Here is a 24,028-nt window from a genome sequence, read left to right as displayed (position 1 = left end):
ACACCATACCATACCATACCTTATCATACCATATCATACCATACCATACCATATCATACCATACCATACCATACCATACCATACCATACCATACCATACTATATCATAACATACTATACCATATCATATCATACCATACCTTATCATACCATATCATACCATATCATACCATACCATACTATATCATAACATACTATACCATATCATACCATACCATACCTTATCATACCATACCATATCATACCATATCATACCATACCATAAAATGTCATATGATACCATATCATATCATACCATACCATAAAATGTCATATCATACCATACCATATCATACCATACCATACCATATCATACCATACCATATCATACCATACCATACCATACCATATCATACCATATCATACCATATCATACCATACCATATCATACCATATGCAGGTGGGTGAATTTAAGGACATTTACATGGCACATGTATTCTTTATATTAATCACATTAACCATATCTTTGCTTAACATATTTATAATTACATTTTCTCTCTGCATGTTCTGTTGTTATGCAGATGCTCAGGTCCTCCACCTACATCACATAGGGTCAGAGGGTGTGGCAGGTCTGCCAGAGTTCATGGGGTCGTGGAGTGTAGATGAGAGAACCATCCTCCAGTATGACAGTAGCATCATGCACATGGACGCTGACGCCCCAATAGCTGATTGGCTCAGCAGCAACGAGGGTCTCTCTCGTTGGAGGGGAATGAACTTTGTCTCCAAAATCATTCACAGGTTTTTGGGATACACCTGGACTACGATTGGGCAGCATGATAACCTTACAGGTGAGTGCTGTCGACTCAATGTCTTTGTATACCCATTAGATTATAATCTTGATAATTTATTTACAAAATAACAAGTTAAACAACAGGATGTCGATTTTTTTCTATTTCAATTTCATTGAAGAATAATGAACTGTATGTATTTACACCTCCATATACACCCCTGACAATTCTGGGCAGACCTGGGCAGCTGCAGTCCTTCAAGCTGTCCACTTCATGAAGTGCAGAGCCAACGGGGCATTTGATCTGGAGAGCCTTTACTACAAGTGCATCGAAAGGCTAAAGACCATTTAAATACGCACCTTGGATCCACAACAAATAAAAGGTAGACAAAGTTTAGTCTTGAAATGAAAATTACATCAGTGGTAGAGACAATGTTGACAACACTATGAACGTTGAGGTGGCTTGACTACGCCTGGCGTTCTCGCAGTCCCTCCTGTGTGTGTTATTGATTGAAGAGGCCTACAGATGACCTCCACCTTGGAGGGTATGTGACAGGGTTCTACCCGCAGGCAGTGCAGGTGGAGTGGCTGGGCGCACAGGGTCTTCCCCTGGTGGACAGGGTGAGCAGTGGAGAGGTGCAGCCCAACGGAGATGGTTCGTACCAGCTGAGGAAGAGCCCGAGTGTCCCACAGGGATCCCAGGACACCCAGAGGTACAGCTGCTCCACAGTGGTGTAGCCAGGAACATCACAGTAACCCGGGATAAGGGAACATTCATTTGTGTCATCTTTCCATTTGTTAAGGAATCAAATCAAAAATCAAATCAAATTTATTTATATAGCCCTTCGCACATCAGCTGATATCTCAAAGTGTTGTACAGAAACCCAGCCTAAAACCCTAAACAGCAAGCAATGCAGGTGTAGAAGCACGTTGGCTAGGAAAAACTCCCTAGAAAGGCCAAAACCTAGGAAGAAACCTAGAGAGGAACCAGGCTATGTGGGGTGGCCAATCCTCTTCTGGCTGTGCCGGGTGGAGATTATAACAGAACATGGCCAAGATGTTCAAATGTTCATAAATGACCAGCATGGTCGAATAATAATAAGGCAGAAGAGTTGAAACTGGAGCAGCAGCACGGCCAGGTGGACTGGGGACAGCAAGGAGTCATCATTTCAGGTAGTCCTGGAGCATGGTCCTAGGACTCAGGTCCTTCGAGAGAGAGAAAGAAAGAGAGAAAGAGAGAATTAGAGAAAGCACACTTAAATTCACACAGGACACCGACTAGGACAGGAGAAGTACTCCAGATATAACAAACTGACCCTAGCCCCCCGACACATAAACTACTGCAGCATAAATACTGGAGGCTGAGACAGGAGGGGTCAGGAGACACTGTGGCCCCATCAGAGGACACCCCCGGACAGGGCCAAACCGCAAGGAATGAACTGTTACCTACAGTATGAGGAAAATGTAACCTGTTCATTTGGAACGTCATTTTTAAATGACTGACACTTTGAACTGTCTTCATGTATGTCCACAGTTCAAGACCCGATCCAGCTTCTGGAGGAACAGTATCTTAACAGTGATTGGCTCTCTGTTTTAGTCTGTGTTGGTCTGTTGTGGAAGAGAGGAGCAGTCAGAGACCTCCACTGTGACTCCCAAGTCTGACCACGGCATGACCCAGTCCAGGTACTGCAGGCCACAATTCACTGTTTTGCGTCAACCGAGAGGAAGGAGCTCATTTGCTATAACCAGTGGCTTGGTTGATGTGCTTTTATCCTCAGCCTATGACAAGACAGAGGCTTAAACCAGACTTGTAAAAACATGTCATACTGTAATGAACACAATAGGAGACAGAGCTGAAGGTGTTTAATGGAAGGGACCAGGAGGCAGGCAGGTCATACATAGTAGGTCCAAAGTGGCAACAGTACAGTGAGGGAATAGGCAGAAAGCATTGTGAGTGAGGCAGAAAGCATTGTGAGTGAGGCAGAAAGCATTGTGAGTGAGGCAGAAAGCATTGTGAGTGAGGCAGAAAGCATTGTGAGTGAGGCAGAAACCAACATAGGACTGAAGGATGGGAAAAAGAGCTGCGAGAGAAAGTGTCACAAAACAAACAAACCTCTGTTAGGTTCTAATTTCTCAGAGTAAACAACTCACGGACACTAGAGAAGCTTAACCAAGTTTAATTATTCCCAAAGTGTCGTTACAGCTGTAATTCAGACAGAAACATTCACTGATTTTTAACCCTCTCCTAGGCGGAGTCAGTGGAAAACAGTGGTTTTCCTATGAGAAATTTAACGAAAATGTACTTTGTGGTCCATGATGAACACAAAGGTATTTTGGTAAGTTAATCCACAAAGTGAAATGTTTATGTTTGTGCACGAGATGTGTTTAACCTGCACTGGTCCCCAATCGTGTGTGTCTTGTCAAAGGGATTTCCAGTGCTAGGTTGAGTGGTTTCCAGTGCTAGGTTGAGTGGTTTCCAGTGCTAGGTTGAGTGGTTTCCAGTGCTAGGTTGAGTGGTTTCCAGTGCTAGGTTGAGTGGTTTCCAGTGCTAGGTTGAGTGGTTTCCAGTGCTAGGTTGAGTGGTTTCCAGTGCTAGGTTGAGTGGTTTCCAGTGGTTGCTTGAGTTCGATGTCTTTTACTGGTCTCACAGCAGAGCTTGAGTTGTGTCTATATGCCACGCATGCTGACCTACAGTAGAACAGTCCAAATTAAACTCAAAACCAGATATAGCTTGGCAGCCAAGTTTCTTATTTTCAATTACATTTGAGTCATTTAGTGCCTTGCTCAAGGGCTCATTGACAGTTTTGTGTCGCTTTGTCGGCTCAGGGATTCAATCCAGCAACTTTTCAGTTACTGGCCTAATGTTCTTAACCCCAAGGCTACCTGCCACCCATCCCATAGAGTTAGTTAGAGGACTTATCATGGATATAATCTTTTTTTGCATGGACATTGCCATTAAGTGCTTCCACCAGCTTGATTTTGACTTCTGACATTTGGCTTGCGTAGTAAACAGCACAGTAAGTAAGCATTTCACTGTAAATCTACACCTGTTGTTTACAACTCTTCTTCCGTGGCCTCCAACTGCTCTTAAACGCAAGTAAAACTAAATGCATGCTTTTCAATCGATCGCTGCCCGCACCTGCTCGCCCATCCAGCATCACTACTCTGGACGACTCTGACTTAGAATACGTGGACAACTACAAATACCTGGGTGTCTGGTTAGACTGTAAACTCTCCTTCCAGACTCACATTAAGCAATCCAAAATTAAATCTACAATCGGCTTCCTATATCGCAACAAAGCATCCTTCACTCATGCTGCCAAACATACCCTCGTAAAACTGACCATCCTACCGATCCTCGACTTCGGTGATGTCATCTATAAAATAGCCTCCAACACTCTACTCAACAAACTGGATGCAGTCTATCACAGTGCCATTTGTTTTGTCACCAAAGCCCCATAAACTACCCACCATTGCGACCTGTACGCTCTCGTTGGTTGGCCCTCGCTTCATACTCGTCGCCAAATCCACTGGCTACAGGTTATCTACAAGTCTCTGCTAGGTAAAGCCCCGCCTTATCTCAGCTCACTGGTCACCATCGTAGCACACGCTCCAGCAGATATATCTCACTGGTCACCCCCAAAGCCAATTCCTCCTATGGTCGTCTTTCCTTCCAGTTCTTTGCTGCCCATGACTGGAACGAATTGCAAACATCTCTGAAGCTTGAGACTCACATCTCCCTCACTAGCTTTGCACCACTCCAGAATCGATCCGCTGCACCACTCCAGAATCGATCCGCTGCACCACTCCAGAATCGAACCGCTGCACCACTCCAGAATCAACCACTGCACAGAATCGAACCGCTGCATCCAGAATCGAACCGCTGCACCACTCCAGAATCGAACCGCTGCACCACTCCAGAATATAACCGCTGCACCACTCCAGAATCGAACCGCTGCACCACTCCAGAATCGAACCGCTGCACCACTCCAGAATCTGCACCACTCCAGAATCTCCAGAATCGAACCGCTGCACCACTCCAGAATCGAACCGCTGCACCACTCCAGAATCTGCCGCTGCACCACTCCAGAATCGAACCGCTGCACCACTCCAGAATCGAACCACCACTCCAGCTGCAACACTCCAGAATCGAACCGCTGCACCACTCCAGAATCGAACCGCTGCACCACTCCAGAATCGAACCGCTGCAACACTCCAGAATCGAACCGCTGCACCACTCCAGAATCGAACCGCTGCAACACTCCAGAATCGAACCGCTGCACCACTCCAGAATCGAACCGCTGCAACACTCCAGAATCGAACCGCTGCACCACTCCAGAATCGAACCGCTGCACCACTCCAGAATCGAACCGCTGCACCACTCCAGAATCGAACCGCTGCACCACTCCAGAATCGAACCGCTGCACCACTCCAGAATCGAACCGCTGCACCACTCCAGAATCGAACCGCTGCACCACTCCAGAATCGAACCGCTGCACCACTCCAGAATATAACCACTCCAGAATCGAACCGCTGCACCACTCCAGAATCGAACCGCTGCACCACTCCAGAATCGAACCGCTGCAACACTCCAGAATCGAACCGCTGCACCACTCCAGAATCGAACCACCACTCCAGAATCAAACCGCTGCACCACTCCAGAATCAAACCGCTGCACCACTCCAGAATCAAACCGCTGCACCACTCCAGAATCAAACCGCTGCACCACTCCAGAATCAAACCGCTGCACCACTCCAGAATCGAACCGCTGCAACACTCCAGAGCCCTAAAAAAACATCAGAAGTGGGATATTTGACTCAAGCCAACTTCCTGTTACACTTCAGCTCATAAGCTGTGTTCATGAATACACCAACAAGAATATATTATTGGCAATATGATAACCACAATTGTAAATTCATTAATGCAATTCTCCATCCTAGGTTTATTCATTATTTGAGTTATGCTTTTGGAATTCTTGTCTCACCAAGTTGTATCATAGTACAACAAACCAAATGCAGTTTTACTTGGTATACTTTTGTTTAAAGGCTAAACCCAGCAAACACAACGACTACACAATGTTGTCTTAATGTTTTCTATTGAAACAGGCTACAGAAACGATAACTTCAAATGTTGTCTTCCAGCCCCTCCTCTTCATTGCATCGCAACCCAATGGATCTTGAATCCAAAACTCGTCCATTCAGTAATGATAGATGGTGTCATTGTCTATTTGTACAACAGCAGTGGCAAACAAGAGGCTGTGATGCCAGAATGGTTGAACCACCCTGAGGGAATTGAATTCTGGCGGGACGTCAATCGAAATCTGAATTGTAATCGATATGTAATGGATACGGCTGTGAGAGTAACAAGTGAACATTACAATCATTAACATGGTAAGACAAAATATGTGTGCCAAGACAGTGCAACAGAGAGCTAAAGGTATGGCTATACAAGCCGTCAGATTTGAAATGTCTAGCACTGAGATGCAGTGCCTTAGACAGCTGCATCACTCAGGAGCCCAAGTGACTAAGTTGCATTTGTTGAGTAAGGAATGGACGGTAAGGCACAGGTACATTTCCCAATATCATTTACAATTGAATTGGCTGGAGATATACTACCGCATGCAGTGGAAGCCACTGAGGGGAGAACGATTCATAATAATGGCTGGAATGGAGTATAATGGAATGAATGGAATGGTATCAAACACAAGAAAAACCATTCTGACCATTATTATGAGCTGTCCTTCCCTCAGCAGTCTCCACTGACAGCATGTAGTATGTTCACACATGTGAACTTTCTATCCAGTTCCAAAGAAGAACCTGGCCAACATGTACATAGTGAAAGGCATCATTTGGGCGGCAGGTAGCCTAGTGTTTAGAGCGTTGGACTAGTAACCGAAAAAAGGTCAAATAAAAAATGGTATCTGTTAAATTCATCTTAATACTCGCTGTCCTGTTCAAGAGGGGTGTGATTGGGCCTTTCATTGCCATTATGGATCATTCCAACTTAGTATGGAGGAGAGTAGTAGGTAAGAGTCCATCTTATAACCTCTTGCTACACTAGGTGTTATGTTTGGTCAGAGTAAAGTAAACAAGCCACATGTTATTTCAGCTCAAAATCAAGAGGAAGAGGGTGACCAATGATTCATTAAAAAGTAATTTTCAGAAGTGGAGAGAGATGAGGTGCATATCATTTACAGTTTTATACTCCACTTGCCAAGTATTATCTAACAGTGTTGATTTCTGGTCTTCCAAGTGCTAGCTCATATTCTGAGCGATAAGGGCTTTGTATTTCAGTTAACGAAGTAGTTGATCTGTATACATTTCTGAACACCAAAGAAATATCTGTATGAATTTGTGCTCTATAAAAACCTAGTAATTTACAAATGGTAGACTTTCTGCTTTTGTTGTTGTGGTTGATGTTGTAAAAACAAATCCTGTTAATTGTTATTTTACTGTTACATTAGCTGCAAGATACACTTGAAACCACAAATCAACGTTTCAGCATATCATTGAAGGAGTGGTTAGCATCAGGAAGTAGCTCCATGGAGGAGGATTTATCGTTCTGTTCCAGGGCTGGAGAAGTTTTGTGTGACTGTTAAACAGTAGCTGTGCCTGGGTAAAATCACCAGGGAAGTCAAGCCAGGAAAAAAAGACACAGAACAATCTATGCGTTGTGATAATTGCATTGTTTGCTCTATAACCTGTTCATATGCCTTGCCACTGTGATACACAGGCCTAAAGGCCGAGACAATACGAAGACACAGTGGCAGAATAAATTCAACCACACATTTCTTTCATTACAAAACCCAAGAGCAACATCTGTCCAGTGAAGTCCACAAAACATATTGCATGTAACAAACAGTTACATGACCAACAACATGGTCAAGCGAGTTCATGTTTCCGAAATGTTGGGACTACTAAACAACTATCACTTACAACCTGTTACAGCAAGTGGCAAAGAAAACAGCCGCTGCCTCCACTATTCCAGCACATTTCAACATCATCTAATCACCTACAGTATGCTTAGTCGAATACAGTGACAACTAAAATGTACCAAAAACTATTTAGTCTAATCAATGTAATCTAAATATGACGTGACTGTCCATGGTAATGATTTATGTGTGTGGTGTGTGGTGTGTGGTGTGTGGTGTATGGTGTGTGGTGTGTGCCCATGCGTGTGTGCATGAGTGCAAGTTAAAGAACAACAACATGTTGACCAGTGGCAGTCGATGCCGTTTAAGATGAGGGTGGACTTCTTTTTCATGAGCATGGCCTTATTTTTATTACAGCATATTGGATGACTGTCATTCATATTCCATTCACCCAGTTCAATGTAACATGGATAGGTTTAAACTACTACATGATACTAAATGTTTCCCTATACCCAGCATGAGGTTGCTACATCCTAGCCTTTGAATGAAAGTTTACAATGTAGGTGCACACAGGTGATTTGATTTGAACACCACCGTGAATGGTTCGGACTGGGTGAACTACATTCACGGGTAATTCAAGTCTGGTGCAGCGGTCTAAGGCACTGCATCTCAGTGTTAGATGCGTCACTACAGACCCTGGTTTGATTTCAGGCTGTGTCACAACCGGCCGTGATTGGGAGTACCATAGGGCAGGGCACAATTGGCCCAGTTTCGTCTGGGTTAGTGTTTGGCCAGGGTAGGCCGTCATTGTAAATAAGAATGTTTTCTTAACTGACTTGCCTAGTTAAATAAAAGGTAAAAAGGACACAGCATTTATTTGTCTCTAACACCTGTAGTGGTGTAAACAGTCTGTTCGGGAGTCAGCGATGGGACAAGACTGTAACTACCAATTGGGAAGGAAAAGGGGTAATAAAAAAATATATTAACAAAAACAAATGGCAACAAGGATAAGGGTTTGTATGACACAATGTCAAGAAAGTACTATTTAAAAATCAACTTAATTCATCATTGTCTGCTTTCCAGTGAAAGGTTTAGGTGAGGAACTGAAGTCTAAAGTGTGCTTCTAGTGGCCCATTAAAAACAGAAGCCTTTTGGTTACAGAACATCTTTAAGGTTATTTGACATAGAGAAATGATCCCACATCAACCAACAGTGGAACAGTCCAAATCAAACTCAACAATGAAAACAACAGGAAGCAACTTTGCAGCGGCATCTCTCCAGCACTGTCTGACACTCCACTCCTCTCCCGTATACCCCTCTGCTGGCTGGCGGTCAGATGGCAGCGCCTCGTATTTCCGGCCCCGTCCCACACCAGGAGCTCCGCCTGGGGGGAGCAGCAGGGGGAGGTGTACCTCACCCACAGAGGCTTGGGCAATCTACCTGTCCACTGGGCCACGTTCAGAGGAGGGTTACCTTGTACCAGCCTGGGATCCAGTTCAGCATAGCCATTCTCCCCATGTGCTGGGCTTGTCCTCTCCCTGTCTCTCTGGTTCTGAGGTTTGTGCTTGGGGGTGGGCTGGTTCTCCTCCAGGCTGTCCCCTAGGGGGTCTGTGGGGCTGTGGAGCAGGGTGAGAATGCCCTGACCCTGGGAGAGCTGGAGGGAAGCCAGGCCAGAGCACCCCCTGTCTGTCACAGCCAGAGAGACAGTCCATCTGACTCCTGTGCACTGAGTCGGGCCTGGGCAGGTGTGTTCTACTCGCATGATGGAACATGATGGGGGAGACATGTCAGGATCCTGGGGGAGAAGGGGACAGGATGTGATATCAGGGATACTACACAGGAAATGATGACATAAAGAGGGGTGGGCAAGGTGATTAGTATGTGTATATTAAATAGACATTTCCCTATGTATTTTGAATGCTTGATTCCAGTGAGCTTCTGATCTCCAAAGCTGAGATTCAAAGGCCTTGTTTCTACAGTATGTATGTATAGTACTCATGGTAGAAGCTCGGTTGTCTCAGTGTATGGGTCTCACCGGAGGAACCACAGTCAGGTGCAACACTGCGTAGTTGGAGTCCAGGGAGTCCAGCACTCGCACTGTCAGAGTCATAGTGACAGCCCCTCCTGCCTCAGCCCCCTTAGGAGTTTGGAGCTCCACCTCCCCCCTCACTGACCCTCTCTCCCCCACAGAGAGGCTGAGAGAAAAACATTTTAGAATGAGAAATAACAGAGTAGGGAGCAGTGATTACTATCTGCTATACAGTATATATTTTTTAATTAATTGTTGTTTATTTTGCTTAACAAGAGCTTTGCGATTCTGTCTGTAATGCAAAGTGCTATAAAAGTGTAATAAATGATTCATTATTATAATAATTAGCCATTTTGTGACAGTTTGACATTGTTGGTCCGTTTTGCCCTGTCTACCTGTGTGGTCCTCTCTGAGAGAGATATCCCCGGTCATCGTCAGCGATCAGGGTGAGGTTTCGGGCAGGGCCGTGGTTCTGAACATCAAAAAATACTGTCGTACTGTGGCCAGGAACCAGACGTGGGATAGACAGGACCTGAGGGAGGGAGGGAGGGAGGGAGAAGGTGCATAATGTCTTACTCTTTCTTCTATTGTGTTCATGGCTGTGTTGTGCTAGACTGTCTTGTTATTTGTAATGTTCTGCTTGACAACTGATTTTTGTGGTGTGTTCTGTTATGCACAGTGTAGCATTGTGCTCGGCCTTATTGTCCATGATGTCCAGATGTTGGGCTGTACAGTATCAGTTGGCTGTTTGTTGCTGTTGTTGTTGTACCTGTATCTTAATGTGTGTGTGCTGGATCATCTCCGTGGAGACGCGTTCCAGGCGGTTCCCTCCCCCGTCTCTGCCGGATAGACGGACACAGAAAGGCACCCTGGGAACAGAGGCCATCCAGCCAACCAGCTCCTCTCCAGAGGACGCAGATGAAGAGGACGAGTTTAGCCACACTTTCTGGAGGCTCTCCCCATTGGCTCCCAGCAGGGTCACGTGACTGAAAGAGGCCTTCTCATTGGGCGATAGACCTGTGACAGCCAGCACTAGAAAGGTTGGGACACCTGAACGGACATGAAACAGCAAATGGATGAATAGATGTGATCATGATTTTTTTGTCATGAAGCGTATAGGCTAGACAAATGAAGGATAAATAAATATATACTGTATTCTAGCCAAAAACCACACTCCCCTCACCTGCGATTGGACTCCCCTCCACTTTAGCCAGGCCTGGATGCGTTCCATTGGCCTCCACAGCAAAGTAATACAGGAAGTCCACATTGCTGTCAGCTTTGGAGACAGGTATTACTCTGTTATCAGTCGGCCTACTCGAGTTTTGCTCATGATTACTCTGTGGGAACAGGTACTGTGTGTAGTATAGTGACAGACGGGGTACCTATGGCATTAAAGGTGACGTGACCATCAGCAATGGTGTTGAGGTGCCACTGGCCTGGCTCTATAGGGGACAGTAGGCTGATCCTGTACAGACCCTGAAACTGCTCACACTCTGCCAGGGGACCCTGCTGATTCAACAGAGACTGAGTACGATCTGGGAGGGGTGGAGGGAGACAATGAGAGAAGGAAGATGTCATACAGAAAAGGCTGTCGTCCATGTGTGTATCTACATGTCAGTGTGTGAAATGTGTAGTCGTACCAGTTGGGCTGCTGAGGACACATTGTCTGAGGTCTCCAGTGAGATGAAGGGTCACGTACTTCACTGAATTGTCCACACTGAAGGAGTGGGATAAGTTGGAGTCACTATCACTCTCTGCATGTAGCAGAGTCACCTACAGAGGGAGACAGAAGGCTTTGGCGTGAGGGCAGTGTTTCCCAAATGACGTATTGTAGTCTACCAAATCCCAGACCTAGGGCAACATGTGGGAGGCAACTCATCTGCCTAGGGATAATACCAATGACGGGTCTCCTGCCTGAAAAGAATAAGGAGAGAAGTACCATTCTAAGAAACTATTTTATTTAGCATTGTATCATATAGTAACAAAACCTATTAATTTCAAACAAATAGTGGATCAGTATGGGCAGGTGTACCTCTGTAGATAATGATTGTACTCTACCACAGTGAGCATTTTGCCTTGTTGCAGTACCTTATCTGCAGCTGTGTTGTCCTCAACTATGGCAGAGACACGGTGGATGTCTGAGTTAGTGGTGAAGACAGTCAGTCCCCCGGAAACAGAGGACAGGGAGGAGTAGAGAGCGAAACGGTCAGGGGACAGAGTCTCCCTCCTCCTCCTCCTCTTCCTCCTGCTGACCTTCATCTTGTGACTGGGGTCTTCAGTCAGGAGGAAGGTCATCTGGTGGAGCCAGAAGGGATTGGATTGTTTATCTGGGATCCTTTGTTATCATTTATCATTTTGATCACTAAAACAAAAAGTGTTACCTTGCATTGTTTCTCTAGTATAAGAGCCCTCACAGCATTGTACAGGTGAGCGTCTTTAGGGGAGGCATCAGTGAATACAAATATCTCTGACAGGGGTGGGCTATGAGTGAGGGCCAGCTGTAACACACAGGTACATGAATGTACATAAGACTATCAACAAAGAGAGGGTAAAAAACTGCTAAAATATGAAATCCTCTGAAAATGATGATTTGGCTGTTGCTATGTACAATTGATGTTCTGTTTACTGTATGTTATCCTATGCTGTTATTAAAAGATAATAATTTGATGTCAAATCAGCTGTAGCTACTCTCTGTGTTACCTGTATGGCAGAAAGACACATCTCAGGTTCATCTCCTCCACCCACACTGCGTGAGTTACACTGGTATCACCGCAATATAATTATATATACAGTGCATTTGGAAAGTATTCAGACCCCTTAACTTAAAAATAAATAAATACAGCTTTATTCTAAAATTGATTAAATGATTTTTTTCCTCATCAATCTACACACAATACCCCATAATGATAAAGCGAACACAGGTTTGAGTTTTTTTGTGCAAATTTATAAAAAATAAAAAACACATATACCTTATTTATATAAGTATTCAGACCCTTTGCTATTAAACTCAAAATTGAGCCCAGATGCATCCTGTTTCCATTGATCATCCTTGAGATGATTCTACAACTTGATTGGAGTCCACCTGTGGTAAATTCAATTGATTGGACATGATTTGGAAAGGCACACACCTGTCTATATAAGGTCCCACAGTTGACAGTGCATGTCAGAGCAAAAACCAAGCCATGATGTCGAAGGAATTCTCCGTTGAGCTCAGAGACAGGATTGTGTTGAGGCACAGATCTGGGGAAGGGTACCAAAACATTTCTGCAGCATTGAAGGTCCCCAAGAACACAGTGACCTCCTTTCTTAAATGGAAGAAGTTTGGAACCACCAAGACTCTATTTAGAGCTTGCCGCCTGGCCAAACTGAGCAATCGGGGGAGAAGGGCCTTGGTCAGGGAGGTGACCAAGAACCCGATTGTCATTCTGACAGAACTCTAGAGTTTTTCTCTAGAGATGGGTGAACCTTCCAGAAGGACAACCATCTCTGCAGCACTCCACCAATCAGGCCTTTATGGTAGTGGCCAGACAGAAGCCACTCCTAAAAGGCACATGACAGCCCGCTTGGAAAGATTCTCAGACCATGAGAAACAAGATTCTCTGATCTGATGAAACCAAGATTGAACTCTTTGGCCTGAATGCCAAGTGTCACGTCTGGAGGAAACCTGGCACCATCCCTACGGTGAAGCATGGTGGTGGCAGCATCATGCTTTATTCAGTGGCAGGGATTGGGAGACTAGTCAGGATCGAGGGAAAGATGAACGGAGCAAAATACAGAGAGATCCTCGATGAAAACCTGCTCCAGAGCACTCAGGATCTCAGACTGGGGCAAAGGTTCACCTTCTAACAAGACAACGACCCTAAGCACACAGCCAAGACAATGCAGTAGTGGCTTTGGTGCAAGTCTCTAAATGTCCTTGAGTGGCCCAGCCAGCGTCTGGACTTGAACCCGATCTAACATCTCTGGAGAGACCTGAAAATAGCTGTGCAGGGACGCTCCCCATTTAACCTGACAGAGCTTGAGAGGATCTGCAGAGAAGAATGGAAGAAACTCCTCAAATACAGGTGTGTCAAGCTTGTAGCGTCATACCCAAGAAGACTTGAGGCTGTAATCGCTGCCAAAGGTGCTTCAACAAGGTACTGAGGGTCCTAATACTTATGTACATTTTTAAAACATTTGCAAAAATGTATAAAAAACAGTTTTGGCTTTGTCATTATGGGGTATTGTGTGTAGATTGATGAGGGGGGAAAACGATTTAATCAATTTTAGAATAAGGCTGTAACCTAACAATGAGGAAAAAGTCAAGGGGTCTGAATACCTTCCGAATGCACTGTATACATATGTTTTTTTTCATGTAATATAGTTTTATGTGGACCCCAGGAAGAGGAGCTTCTCCACGTGCAGTAGCTAATGAAGAACCTAATGAACTAAACTAACAACTTGTATATTGCAGCTATAACATTAGCATAATGCCTGTCATATAGGTTTGATATTCTTGTAGACAATTACACGTAAAATGGTGCCCCAAAACTGAAGAAAGGAGTTTAGCCTGTAACACACTTTTGGCACAGGTAACATTTAAGGTTCCATGGTTTGGCCCTGACCCTAACCCTGTCAACTAACACCCTGGCCTGGTCATGCCCTCTCCCTCACCTGGGTCATGGAAGGGCACCAGCAGGAAGGTGCCAGGCTGTTCGGGAGTGTTGGCGCGGGCCTGGATGATAGAGTGGGCACGGAGGCGGGCTGCGGTGATCTCCTCAAACATGCTGCCTGTGGTGTCCATGACAAACACCAGCGCTGGAGGCTGCTTCACACTGAAGAGTCTGCCCTCAGAATAGTACAGCCAACAGAAGGAAACAGTCTGCCCTCAGAATAGTACAGCCAACAGAAGGAAACAGTCTGCCCTCAGAATAGTACAGCCAACAGAAGGAAACAGTCTGCCCTCAGGATAGTACAGCCAACAGAAGGAAACAGTCTGCCCTCAGGATAGTACAGCCAACAGAAGGAAACAGTCTGCCCTCAGAATAGTACAGCCAACAGAAGGAAACAGTCTGCCCTCAGGATAGTACAGCCAACAGAAGGAAACAGTCTGCCCTCAGGATAGTACAGCCAAGAACAGGAAACACAGTAGCACGAGTAGTTACAACACATTGTATGATACGTTCTGTGTACCATTTTTACCATGTTTAGAATATCAGCACAAATGGATTGTCTATAGATCAAGTTAAAATGTAATCATATCAAACTTTATTTAAAAAAGTGTATTTAACATCATAATGAAGGCTACATAGACCCCACCTGAGGAAGCTGATGTTGCCCACACTGTCTCGGAGGTCTCTGAGCACAGTAAGGGTTGCCGTGGTAGCGAGGCGGGCAGCCTCCACATGGAGGTAGTGATGGGGGGAGAAGAGGGGGGAGGTGCTGTCCTTATTGATGCCCCCCTTGGCCCCCTGGTGACGACTGCTGTCCAGTACACCCCCGTGACTACACTTCCCTGAAAAACACAGTATTTATAATGATTCTTCATCAAAGATAAAGTTATTAAAAAGTGTGACAGAGATTTTTTCAAATGGAAACCACACTCATGTTGAAGCTTGCAGACGTTTGAAGTATTTCAATTTTTTTTTTTTAAGATTACAAATAACTGAATCAATATACTGTATCTGGCTCAGATGTTAGTTCTTCAATCTACACAGGAATGAAAATAGCTAGGCCTCCGTACCTTGTGGTTTGGGTGGGTAGGTGCTGAAGTACCCAGTGGTGAGCAGTAGAGGGTACTGCTGACTTTGGGTCAGTCTGGGCAGGAGGTTATCTCTGCAGGTAGCGCTGTGACACTCCATACAGGTAGGAGTGTCCTCTGGGGAGGACAGATAGACAAAGAGAACTATGAACACAGATCTCGTTAATTTAACCCACAATGTGTTTTAACTGTACCTGTGGCTACAGGGAAGGCTGGCTGCCCAGGCTGCAGCAGGTGGAGGTATATTGAGTGCTGACCCATCTCCACCCAGTTACTATGGCTGTAGAAATCCTGTTCACAGAGACAGACAGTCAGCGTCCTGCAGGTCAGACACTGGGGACCTCTCCTGTCATTCTCATGTAAAAGGCTCATTGCATATTCAAATTGCCACAACGCCAATTATTATTGGATGAGTGATATTTACATTTGACATGATGTGCTATCTTACAGAGTATCGTGTGTTTTGCCTATTGTACCTGCAATGAGTGTAGCAGCTGTCCCAGACTGTGTCTCGCCCCCTGGTACTCTTTGGCTCGTGCAGAGAGCAGGGTTTGGGCCCAGAACTGCCGGAGCATCGCCATAGATTCCTCCACGCGCTCCGAGTCAAAGTGGTAGACTGGGTCGGACCGTGTAGAGCTCAGGAAGTCCATGGCCGCATTGGAATGCACCACCTCCCCCACTGCATGCCAGAACCCCCGACCCAGACCTGCCTGTGAGACCGTCAACATCATCATCATCATCCAGCAACTGAGTTTATTCATAATCATCATCATCATTGTCATCCACTAATTCCACTCCAGCCATCATGTTATTTGTTTCTCTGAAATGAAACCAGATGGCGTAAAGGAGCTTGCAAGGATTTGTAGTCTTCCATGATATCTACTTTGATGCTAATTGGTATTTTCGAATTTGAGTATTAATAAAAGTCATGTTGTCTGAGAGAGATTTACATGGTTAACAAAACATCACGCCAGACTAAGCCTACACGAAACACAGACCTTGTTTTAAGTTTTTCTAAAATCCGCTATGGGGAAAATTCTGGGAAAAAACGATTGGAATAATTTTCCTGTTTGAACGCTAGGTTTTATGGGTATTATGACTCAAAATGTGGTACTATTGAACAACCCCATGCCATGATTAGACAGTGAAAAACACACCAATCTCTTTCATAATTTCTTTAAACAATAAAAGCTAATTTACCAACATTTCTGAAAATTGATATATTGTCACGACTTCTTCCGAAGTCAATGCCTCTCCTTGTTCGGGCTTGTGCTCGGCGTCACCGGTCTTCTAGCCATCATTGATCTATGTTTCATTTTCCATTGGTATTGTCTTGTTTTACACACCTGGTTCCAATCCCATTCATTAAGTGTTGTGTATTTAACCCTCTGTTTCCCCTCCTGTCCTTGTCAGAGATTGTTTGTTGTTATGTTCATGTTTTATGGATTGGTGTGCGACGGGTTCTTGTACCCACATTTATTTTATTGTGGACTTTGGTTTAGGAGTTTGTGTTTTAAGTTATTAAAATACTCCCATTTGTACCGAATTTGATTCTCCTGCGCCTGACTTCCCAGCCACCTACATACATGACAGAGTGGGTTAACTGCCTTGTTCAGGGGCAGAATGACAGATTTTTATCTTGTCAGCTCAGGGATTAGATCTTGCAACCTTCTAGTTACTAGTCCAAAGCTCTAACCACTAGGCTACTAGGCAGCCAAAGCAACATTTCCCAAAAGCAGCAATAAAACAATGCTGGTCGTGATACTGACAGCAGTCATCATCATCATCATGGTGTCTATAGACATGTTTGTGTCTATAGACAGCCTTCCATGCATTACCTGGAGCTGGATTAAACACTCTTAAGATGGAACACAGTACTGCAATGTGATTATCTGTGTTTACACACACAGACCACAGCCTCACCTGCTTCTGTGTGTGCTGGTGTGTGTTGGCCATGCTCAGTGTCTCCAGAGTGACGTTGAGGACACCCTGCTCAGTGATGAATTGGTGTGTGTAGGAGTCCAAGGACAGGGTTAACACACGGGACCAGAAGTTGGGGAGGAAGCCTCTGCAGCCTGGTAGAGTCAGTACCACACACAGCAGAACATACAGCTCCCTCATCCGAACCCCTGACCCTCCATGACCCCTGCTCTGTGACATCATCAGTTCCTGGGGAATAGGGTGGGGAGAAGAAGAAATTACACCTGAAACATATAATTACCATTAGACTTTGGTCTTCGGTATGTTGTTTCGATAATTGTATCTTTACACAAAATGCAAACCAGTGTGTTATGTGTGTTATGTGCCCGTGTGTGTTGTGTTAGTTGTGAGAACAGGAGGATGTGTGTCTTGAACCTTGTGGCCACATAAACAATTGTTTGTGGTGACAGAGATTTTCCAAGTAGAACAAAATAGGCCATGAACCGTTTTGCATTTATCCACCATGTTTATGGGGCATTGATCAGTGAAGTCTCCGAAATACCCCTCACCAAATGTCAAACCTCCAACTGAACAGTGTTCTGGAATCTCTGAAGCCTTCTAGCACATTCTCTGTTGTGCATACTCACCACAGTGACTATCAGTTTCATGTCTCTAACCTCAACCACTTTTGCTACTTGTCCTATCACGAGCCTTGTTTTCATCAATCTAGAGCATTAGTGACTGTAACTGTGCTGCTAGCAACAATTTAATTTAAAAAATTTGCCAACCTTTACTGACACCTGTCATATTCAATGGGGGTTACGTGTTAGTAAATTCATCAGTTATTCTGCGCTCTTGCACACTCAAAGGAGAGTTCTCTGAAACCGGAGTAGCCAAAATGAATTTACAAACGCACTCAAAGTTAACTAATAATGTGTATGATCATTGCCATAGTAATAAAGTTAACAAAGTTGTACATACATGTCATATTGCATTAGATAAACAATTTTAGTCCCCTGTGCTGACTTGTAACCATGGATTTCAGCCATAGATATATGAACCTAAAATTATTTAAATAAATACCATTGAATAGCATTGCATTTCATAAGCAGTTGTTACTTATAATTACTTTAGTTACTATAATTTCTTGGTGTATATCAGATGAAGAAAGCCCTCATCTTCAATTTGATAATCTAATGTATTACTGTACGTATGTACGTCGCATAGTAATTTTTTCACCTTAATTCATGACCTGTCTTGATCCTGTTCCTTCTACTTCCTGCTTGATAAGTGAGTTTGATATATCTCCAGAGTTCAGACACTATTGGCGTACGTGTCAGACATGCTGTGTCAACTGTCTGTAGAGGAAATCCACATGTGAGTTCTGCTGAGCCTTCAACCACAGTCTGTAACCAGAGAAAAGTTATTTAGAATATCACACCGTTATTGAGTCTTCCAGTCCTTTGTTCTTGGGCCTTGTCTCAAGATGTCCTCTCTGGTATGAAAATACATAAATAAGTAATAGATGGGATGGGCGCCGCTGTTGCAGCTTGCATGAGATTCTGGTTGACACTGAGTCTTTCTGAGGGGGTAAACGGAAGGCTGAAGGTATCCCCCCCCCATTAATGCACGGTGCATTGACTCTCCACAATAAGGCTGCATATATTACCAGCCATAGTGTTCAACTGAAGGCCCCCCTCCCCCTTCTCTCAATCCCTAACTCCCTCTCTTTTATCCCAGGAAGAAAAGCATTGGGCCGGCCTCTATGATGAAAAACACCCTCTCCACACCCTCTCCCTCCTAGTAGATCCTTTCTTATGACTTTATAAAGAAAGGGGGTCAGTTGCTAACCAACGAGAGACTCAGCATTGCACTTCAGCTCGTTGGCCTGTGTGTTCTAAGAAGAGATGGGGCACAGAGAGGTTAGCTGTAACATATCCAGTACAGTGGTGGAACAAGTACCCAATTGTCATACTTCTGTAAAAGTATTGATACCTTAATAGAGATTTACTCAAGTAGAAGTCACCCAGTAAAATATTACTTGAGTAAAAGTCTAAAAGTATTTGGTTCTAAATATATTTAAGTATCAAAAGTAAATGTAATTGCTAAAATATACTTAAGTATCAAAATAAAAAGTAAAAGTATAAATTATTTTAAATTCCTTATATTAAGCAAAACAGATGGCACCATTTTGTTGTTTTTTACATTTATGCATAGTCAGGGCTACACTCCAACACTCAGACATAATTTACAAACGATGCATTTATATTTAGTGAGTCTGCCAGATCAGAGGCAGTAGTGATGACCACATGTTCCCTTGATAAGTGCGTGAATTGGACCATGTTCCTGTCCTGCTAAGCATTCATCATGTAACAAGTACTTTTGGGTGTCAGGGGAAAATGTATGGAATAAAAAGTACATTATTTTCTTCAGGAATGTAGTGAAGTAAAAGTAAAAGATGTCAAAAATATAAATAGTAAGGGCCTCCCGGGTGGCGTAGTGGTCTCGTGCACTAGCGACTCCTGTGGCGGCCGGGCGCAGTGCTTGCTAACCAGGTCTCCAGGTGCACAGTGTTTCCTCCGACACATTGGTGCAGCTGGCGTCCGGGTTGGATGCTTGCTATGTTAAGAAGCAGTGCAGCTTGGTTGTGTTTCGGAGGACACATGGCCTTCATCTCTCCTGAGCCCATGCGGGAGTTGTAGCGATGAGACAAGATAGTAACTAGTAACAATTGGATACCACGAAATTGGGGAGAAAAGGGGGTAAAATCAACAAAAGAAAATATGTATAAAAAGTAAAGTATAGATACCACAAAAAAACTACTTAAGTAGTACTTTAAAGTATTTTTACTTAAGTACTTTACACTACTGATCCAGTAAAGATAGCTGTTTACCTGAATTGTATAGCTAGTATTCCATTCCAGCCATTCCCTTGCCGTGTGTCTCACTAGTAACTCAGCCCAGGCAGTTAATCATATGATCCTGTTCAAGCAACCAGGCGTCAGCTGACAGACCATCCAAGGGCCATTTTTTGGGGGAGGGGATGCATGCCGGCAAAGTCACGACACAACACATCACTAAACAATAGATTAATTGCACTATAACGGTGAAAAACCCTTCCCACAAGCTGTTAGAGCCTACATAAAGCTGTCCCAACAGCAGAGTCCCAACACCTTACCACTGCTAGACATGGCTATCAGCGGAGCTTTTTCTGGCAGCGAAACAGTTCATTCAGGCTTATTTACTGCCTTTAAAAAAAACATAGCTGTTATGGCTGACTTGCTTAAAACAAATGTTGTTTCTACTGACAATTGAGATGTACAAACTATGGCATAAGAGGACAATCCGTAATTTCGATTAAGACATTAATGAGCAAGTTAGGACAGACATAGTCAATATAAATATTTGTTCAGCACTTTTGAAATGTACAGCTACAGAATTCAGAACATGGGCCGTTCTTACAGTGTTCTCCCTGTACACAGAGTCAGAACTGTAGGATAAATAAATGGGACATTTAAGCAGACAATGAAAGCTCTTACAATATTCAATGATTACATTTCTCTAAAACAGGTTATAGGCTACATGTGCACCACCAAGTCAGAACAGTAGGCAAAATTATTAGGGTCAGGCACATGGGCTACTAACAGCTTACTACACAACATGCACTTAGTATTACTTTCTTAGCTACAGTATACATGGTCTCCCTGGCAGATTACATAATTTATGCAGCAACATACGAGACATTTTGGCTGCCGTTTTACGACCAATTGTTCTACTGTGTATGTTTTTTCGCGTTATTTGCAACTTATTTAGTACATAATGTTTCCGCCACCGTGTCTTAAGACCGAAAAGAGCTTCTAGATATCAGGACAGTGATGACTCACCCCATACTGGAAGAATACTTTTCCTTCTTTCGGGCGGGAAGGATTTACTTTAGACGCCTAACAAGGCCCTCATCAGCGTCATTCGCAGGAGAAAGAGACGGAGATATTGAAGACGAAGGTCCGGGTGCCTTGCAAGGATCCAACGCTGAGATGGTAATCTACCTCTACCATCGGTCCTATTAGCCAATTTACAATCAATCGATAATAAAATAGACAAACAATCACATATATCCTCCCAACGGGACATTAAAAACTGTAATATCTTATGTTTCACCAAGTCGTGGCTTGAAAGACAACATGATTAACATACAGCTGGCGGTTTTAAGCTTTTTCAGCAGGATAGAACAGCGTCCTCTGGTAAGACAAGGGGTGGCAGCATATGTACAGTGCCTTGCTAAAGTATTCGGCCCCCTTGAACTTTGCGACCTTTTGCCACATTTCAGGCTTCAAACATAAAGATATAAAACTGTATTTTTTTGTGAAGAATCAACAACAAGTGGGACACAATCATGAAGTGGAACGACATTTATTGGATATTTCAAACTTTTTTAACAAATCAAAAACTGAAAAATTGGGCGTGCAAAATTATTCAGCCCCCTAAAGTTAATACTTTGTAGCGCCACCTTTTGCTGCGATTACAGCTGTAAGTCGCTTGGGGTATGTCTCTATCAGTTTTGCACATCAAGAGACTGACATTTTTTCCCATTCCTCCTTGCAAAACAGCTCGAGCTCAGTGAGGTTGGATGGAGAGCATTTGTGAACAGCAGTTTTCAGTTCTTTCCACAGATTCTTGATTGGATTCAGGTCTGGACTTTGACTTGGCCATTCTAACACCTGGATATGTTTATTTTTGAACCATTCCATTGTAGATTTTGCTTTATGTTTTGGATCATTGTCTTGTTGGAAGACGAATCTCCGTCCCAGTCTCAGGTCTTTTGCAGACTCCATCAGGTTTTCTTCCAGAATGGTCCTGTATTTGGCTCCATCCATCTTCCCATCAATTTTAACCATCTTCCCTGTCCCTGCTGAAGAAAAGCAGGCCCAAACCATGATGCTGCCACCACCATGTTTGACAGTGGGGATGGTGTGTTCAGGGTGATGCGCTGTGTTGCTTTTACGCCAAACATAACGTTTTGCATTGTTGCCAAAAAGTTCAATTTTGGTTTCATCTGACCAGAGCACCTTCTTCCACATGTTTGGTGTGTCTCCCAGGTGGCTTGTGGCAAACTTTAAACAACACTTTTTATGGATATCTTTAAGAAATGGCTTTCTTCTTGCCACTTTGTGCAATGTACGACTGATTGTTGTCCTATGGACAGAGTCTCCCACCTCAGCTGTAGATCTCTGCAGTTCATCCAGAGTGATCATGGGCCTCTTGGCTGCATCTCTGATCAGTCTTCTCCTTGTATGAGCTGAAAGTTTAGAGGGACGGCCAGGTCTTGGTAGATTTGCAGTGGTCTGATACTCCTTCCATTTTAATATTGTCGCTTGCACAGTGCTCCTTGGGATGTTTAAAGCTTGGGAAATCTTTTTGTATCCAAATCCGGCTTTAAACTTCTTCACAACAGTATCTCGGACCTGCCTGGTGTGTTCCTTGTTCTTCATGATGCTCTCTGCGCTTTTAACGGACCTCTGAGACTATCACAGTGCAGGTGCATTTATACGGAGACTTGATTACACACAGGTGGATTGTATTTATCATCATTAGTCATTTAGGTCAACATTGGATCATTCAGAGATCCTCACTGAACTTCTGGAGAGAGTTTGCTGCACTGAAAGTAAAGGGGCTGAATAATTTTGCACGCCCAATTTTTCAGTTTTTGATTTGTTAATGTCACGAATCCCGCTTCCTGAGTCTGTGTTTGCCTGTGTTTCTGTCCTGGAGTGTGTTTCCGGTGTCCTGGAACGCACCCTGTCTGGTTGCCGGGCTAATTAGCTTGTTGGGAGATCGATGTTCACCCGCACCTGTATCCCATCAGTAATCTGCACACCTGTCCTGATCATCACCTCTCTCCTTCAAAAGCTCTGACCGCCTGGTCGTCGGAGGATTCCGCTACCCCATTGGACCTATTTACTCCCATCAACTCACCACCGCTGCCCGCTACGCCACCTGGATATATCTACCCATTCACATTCACTTGTAAAGAAATACTCACCTTCTTCCTACTCTCCTTGTCCTGGTCTGCTTCTGGGTTCGATTTTGAAAGAACGTGACAGAACGATCCGGCCAAGGATGAACCCAGCGGACCTGGACTCCGTTTGCCATGCCATTACCCAGCAGGGGAAGACATTGGGACAACACAAGACGGCGCTACAGGAGATAGCGGGTTCAATCCAGAATTTATCTGCTAGCTTGACACAAATCCAGGATCAGCTCAGTTTGCCGGCGATTCATTCACCACCTGTTTCTCCCATCTCACCTGCCGTGTCTGGTGCGGTTTCCTTCCGTGAACCCAAGGTACCGACGCCTGATAAATATGAAGGGGATTTGGGAAGATGCCGTTCTTTTCTTATGCAGTGTGGGTTAGTGTTTGATCTGCAGCCCCATTCTTACGCCACTGACAAGGCTAGGATAGCCTTTGTTATTGAACTGCTGCGTGGAAGAGCTCTGGAATGGTGTTACGCACGCCTCTATGAAGAGGGAACGCAACACCCTGCTACAACTAAACTCTCTGTGAAGCGAAAAAGGTATGGACTGTAGGTGCGAGTAAAAATGACAACAAGCAGAATGTGGTACCGTTTACAAGGACTTTATTCCTTTACACGGTAATATGGGGAAAAGGGGCTGGACGGAACCAAAGCAAAGAAAGTAAATCTCAA

At 44.2% G+C, this 24,028-nt stretch overlaps 2 protein-coding genes across 3 annotated transcripts; both read right to left on the bottom strand.

Moving 5' to 3' along the window:
* Positions 1-5,398: 5,398 nt before the first annotated feature.
* LOC112265991 (von Willebrand factor A domain-containing protein 7) lies at positions 5,399-12,405 on the bottom strand. Of its 2 annotated transcripts, XM_042296376.1 has the most exons (11): positions 12,366-12,405; positions 12,047-12,163; positions 11,754-11,960; positions 11,306-11,438; positions 11,048-11,200; positions 10,849-10,941; positions 10,435-10,715; positions 10,061-10,197; positions 9,672-9,831; positions 9,110-9,431; positions 5,399-5,551 (listed from the first exon to the last, which is right to left on the bottom strand). In XM_042296376.1, exons 1-11 carry the CDS (start codon positions 12,384-12,386, stop codon positions 5,502-5,504), a joined length of 1,674 nt encoding a protein of 557 aa, XP_042152310.1. In that variant the 5' UTR covers positions 12,387-12,405; the 3' UTR covers positions 5,399-5,501. The 2 variants fall into 2 exon arrangements, with proteins under 2 accessions (XP_042152310.1, XP_024299267.1); XM_024443499.1 differs by lacking the exon at positions 5,399-5,551 and having other exon boundaries at positions 8,786-9,431.
* Positions 12,406-14,283: 1,878 nt separating this feature from the next.
* LOC112266193 (von Willebrand factor A domain-containing protein 7-like) lies at positions 14,284-18,770 on the bottom strand. The gene is made up of 7 exons (XM_024443646.2): positions 18,565-18,770; positions 17,329-17,574; positions 15,882-16,115; positions 15,600-15,696; positions 15,388-15,522; positions 14,964-15,159; positions 14,284-14,488 (listed from the first exon to the last, which is right to left on the bottom strand). Exons 2-7 carry the CDS (start codon positions 17,566-17,568, stop codon positions 14,284-14,286), a joined length of 1,107 nt encoding a protein of 368 aa, XP_024299414.1. The 5' UTR covers positions 17,569-17,574; positions 18,565-18,770.
* Between the last annotated feature and the right edge of the window lie 5,258 nt (positions 18,771-24,028).

The sequence above is a fragment of the Oncorhynchus tshawytscha genome, linkage group LG13 (assembly GCF_018296145.1).
Source record: "Oncorhynchus tshawytscha isolate Ot180627B linkage group LG13, Otsh_v2.0, whole genome shotgun sequence".
Lineage (NCBI taxonomy): Eukaryota > Metazoa > Chordata > Actinopteri > Salmoniformes > Salmonidae > Oncorhynchus > Oncorhynchus tshawytscha.
This window is presented reverse-complemented; position numbering and strand designations above follow the sequence as displayed.

Coding starts and splice junctions, on each gene's coding strand:
- LOC112265991 (XM_024443499.1), bottom strand. CDS start 12,386: ATGTGTCTTTCTGCCATACAG. Junction 12,164..12,365: donor TGTGTCTTTCTGCCATACAG/GTAACACAGAGA, acceptor TGTGTGTTACAG/CTGGCCCTCACTCATAGCCC. Junction 11,961..12,046: donor TACTAGAGAAACAATGCAAG/GTAACACTTTTT, acceptor TGGCTCCACCAG/ATGACCTTCCTCCTGACTGA.
- LOC112266193 (XM_024443646.2), bottom strand. CDS start 17,568: ATGATGTCACAGAGCAGGGGTCATGGAGGGTCAGGGGTTCGGATGAGG. Junction 16,116..17,328: donor ACCAGCACACACAGAAGCAG/GTGAGGCTGTGG, acceptor ACGGTCTCACAG/GCAGGTCTGGGTCGGGGGTT. Junction 14,489..14,963: donor GGCAACATCAGCTTCCTCAG/GTGGGGTCTATG, acceptor TTCTGAGGGCAG/ACTCTTCAGTGTGAAGCAGC.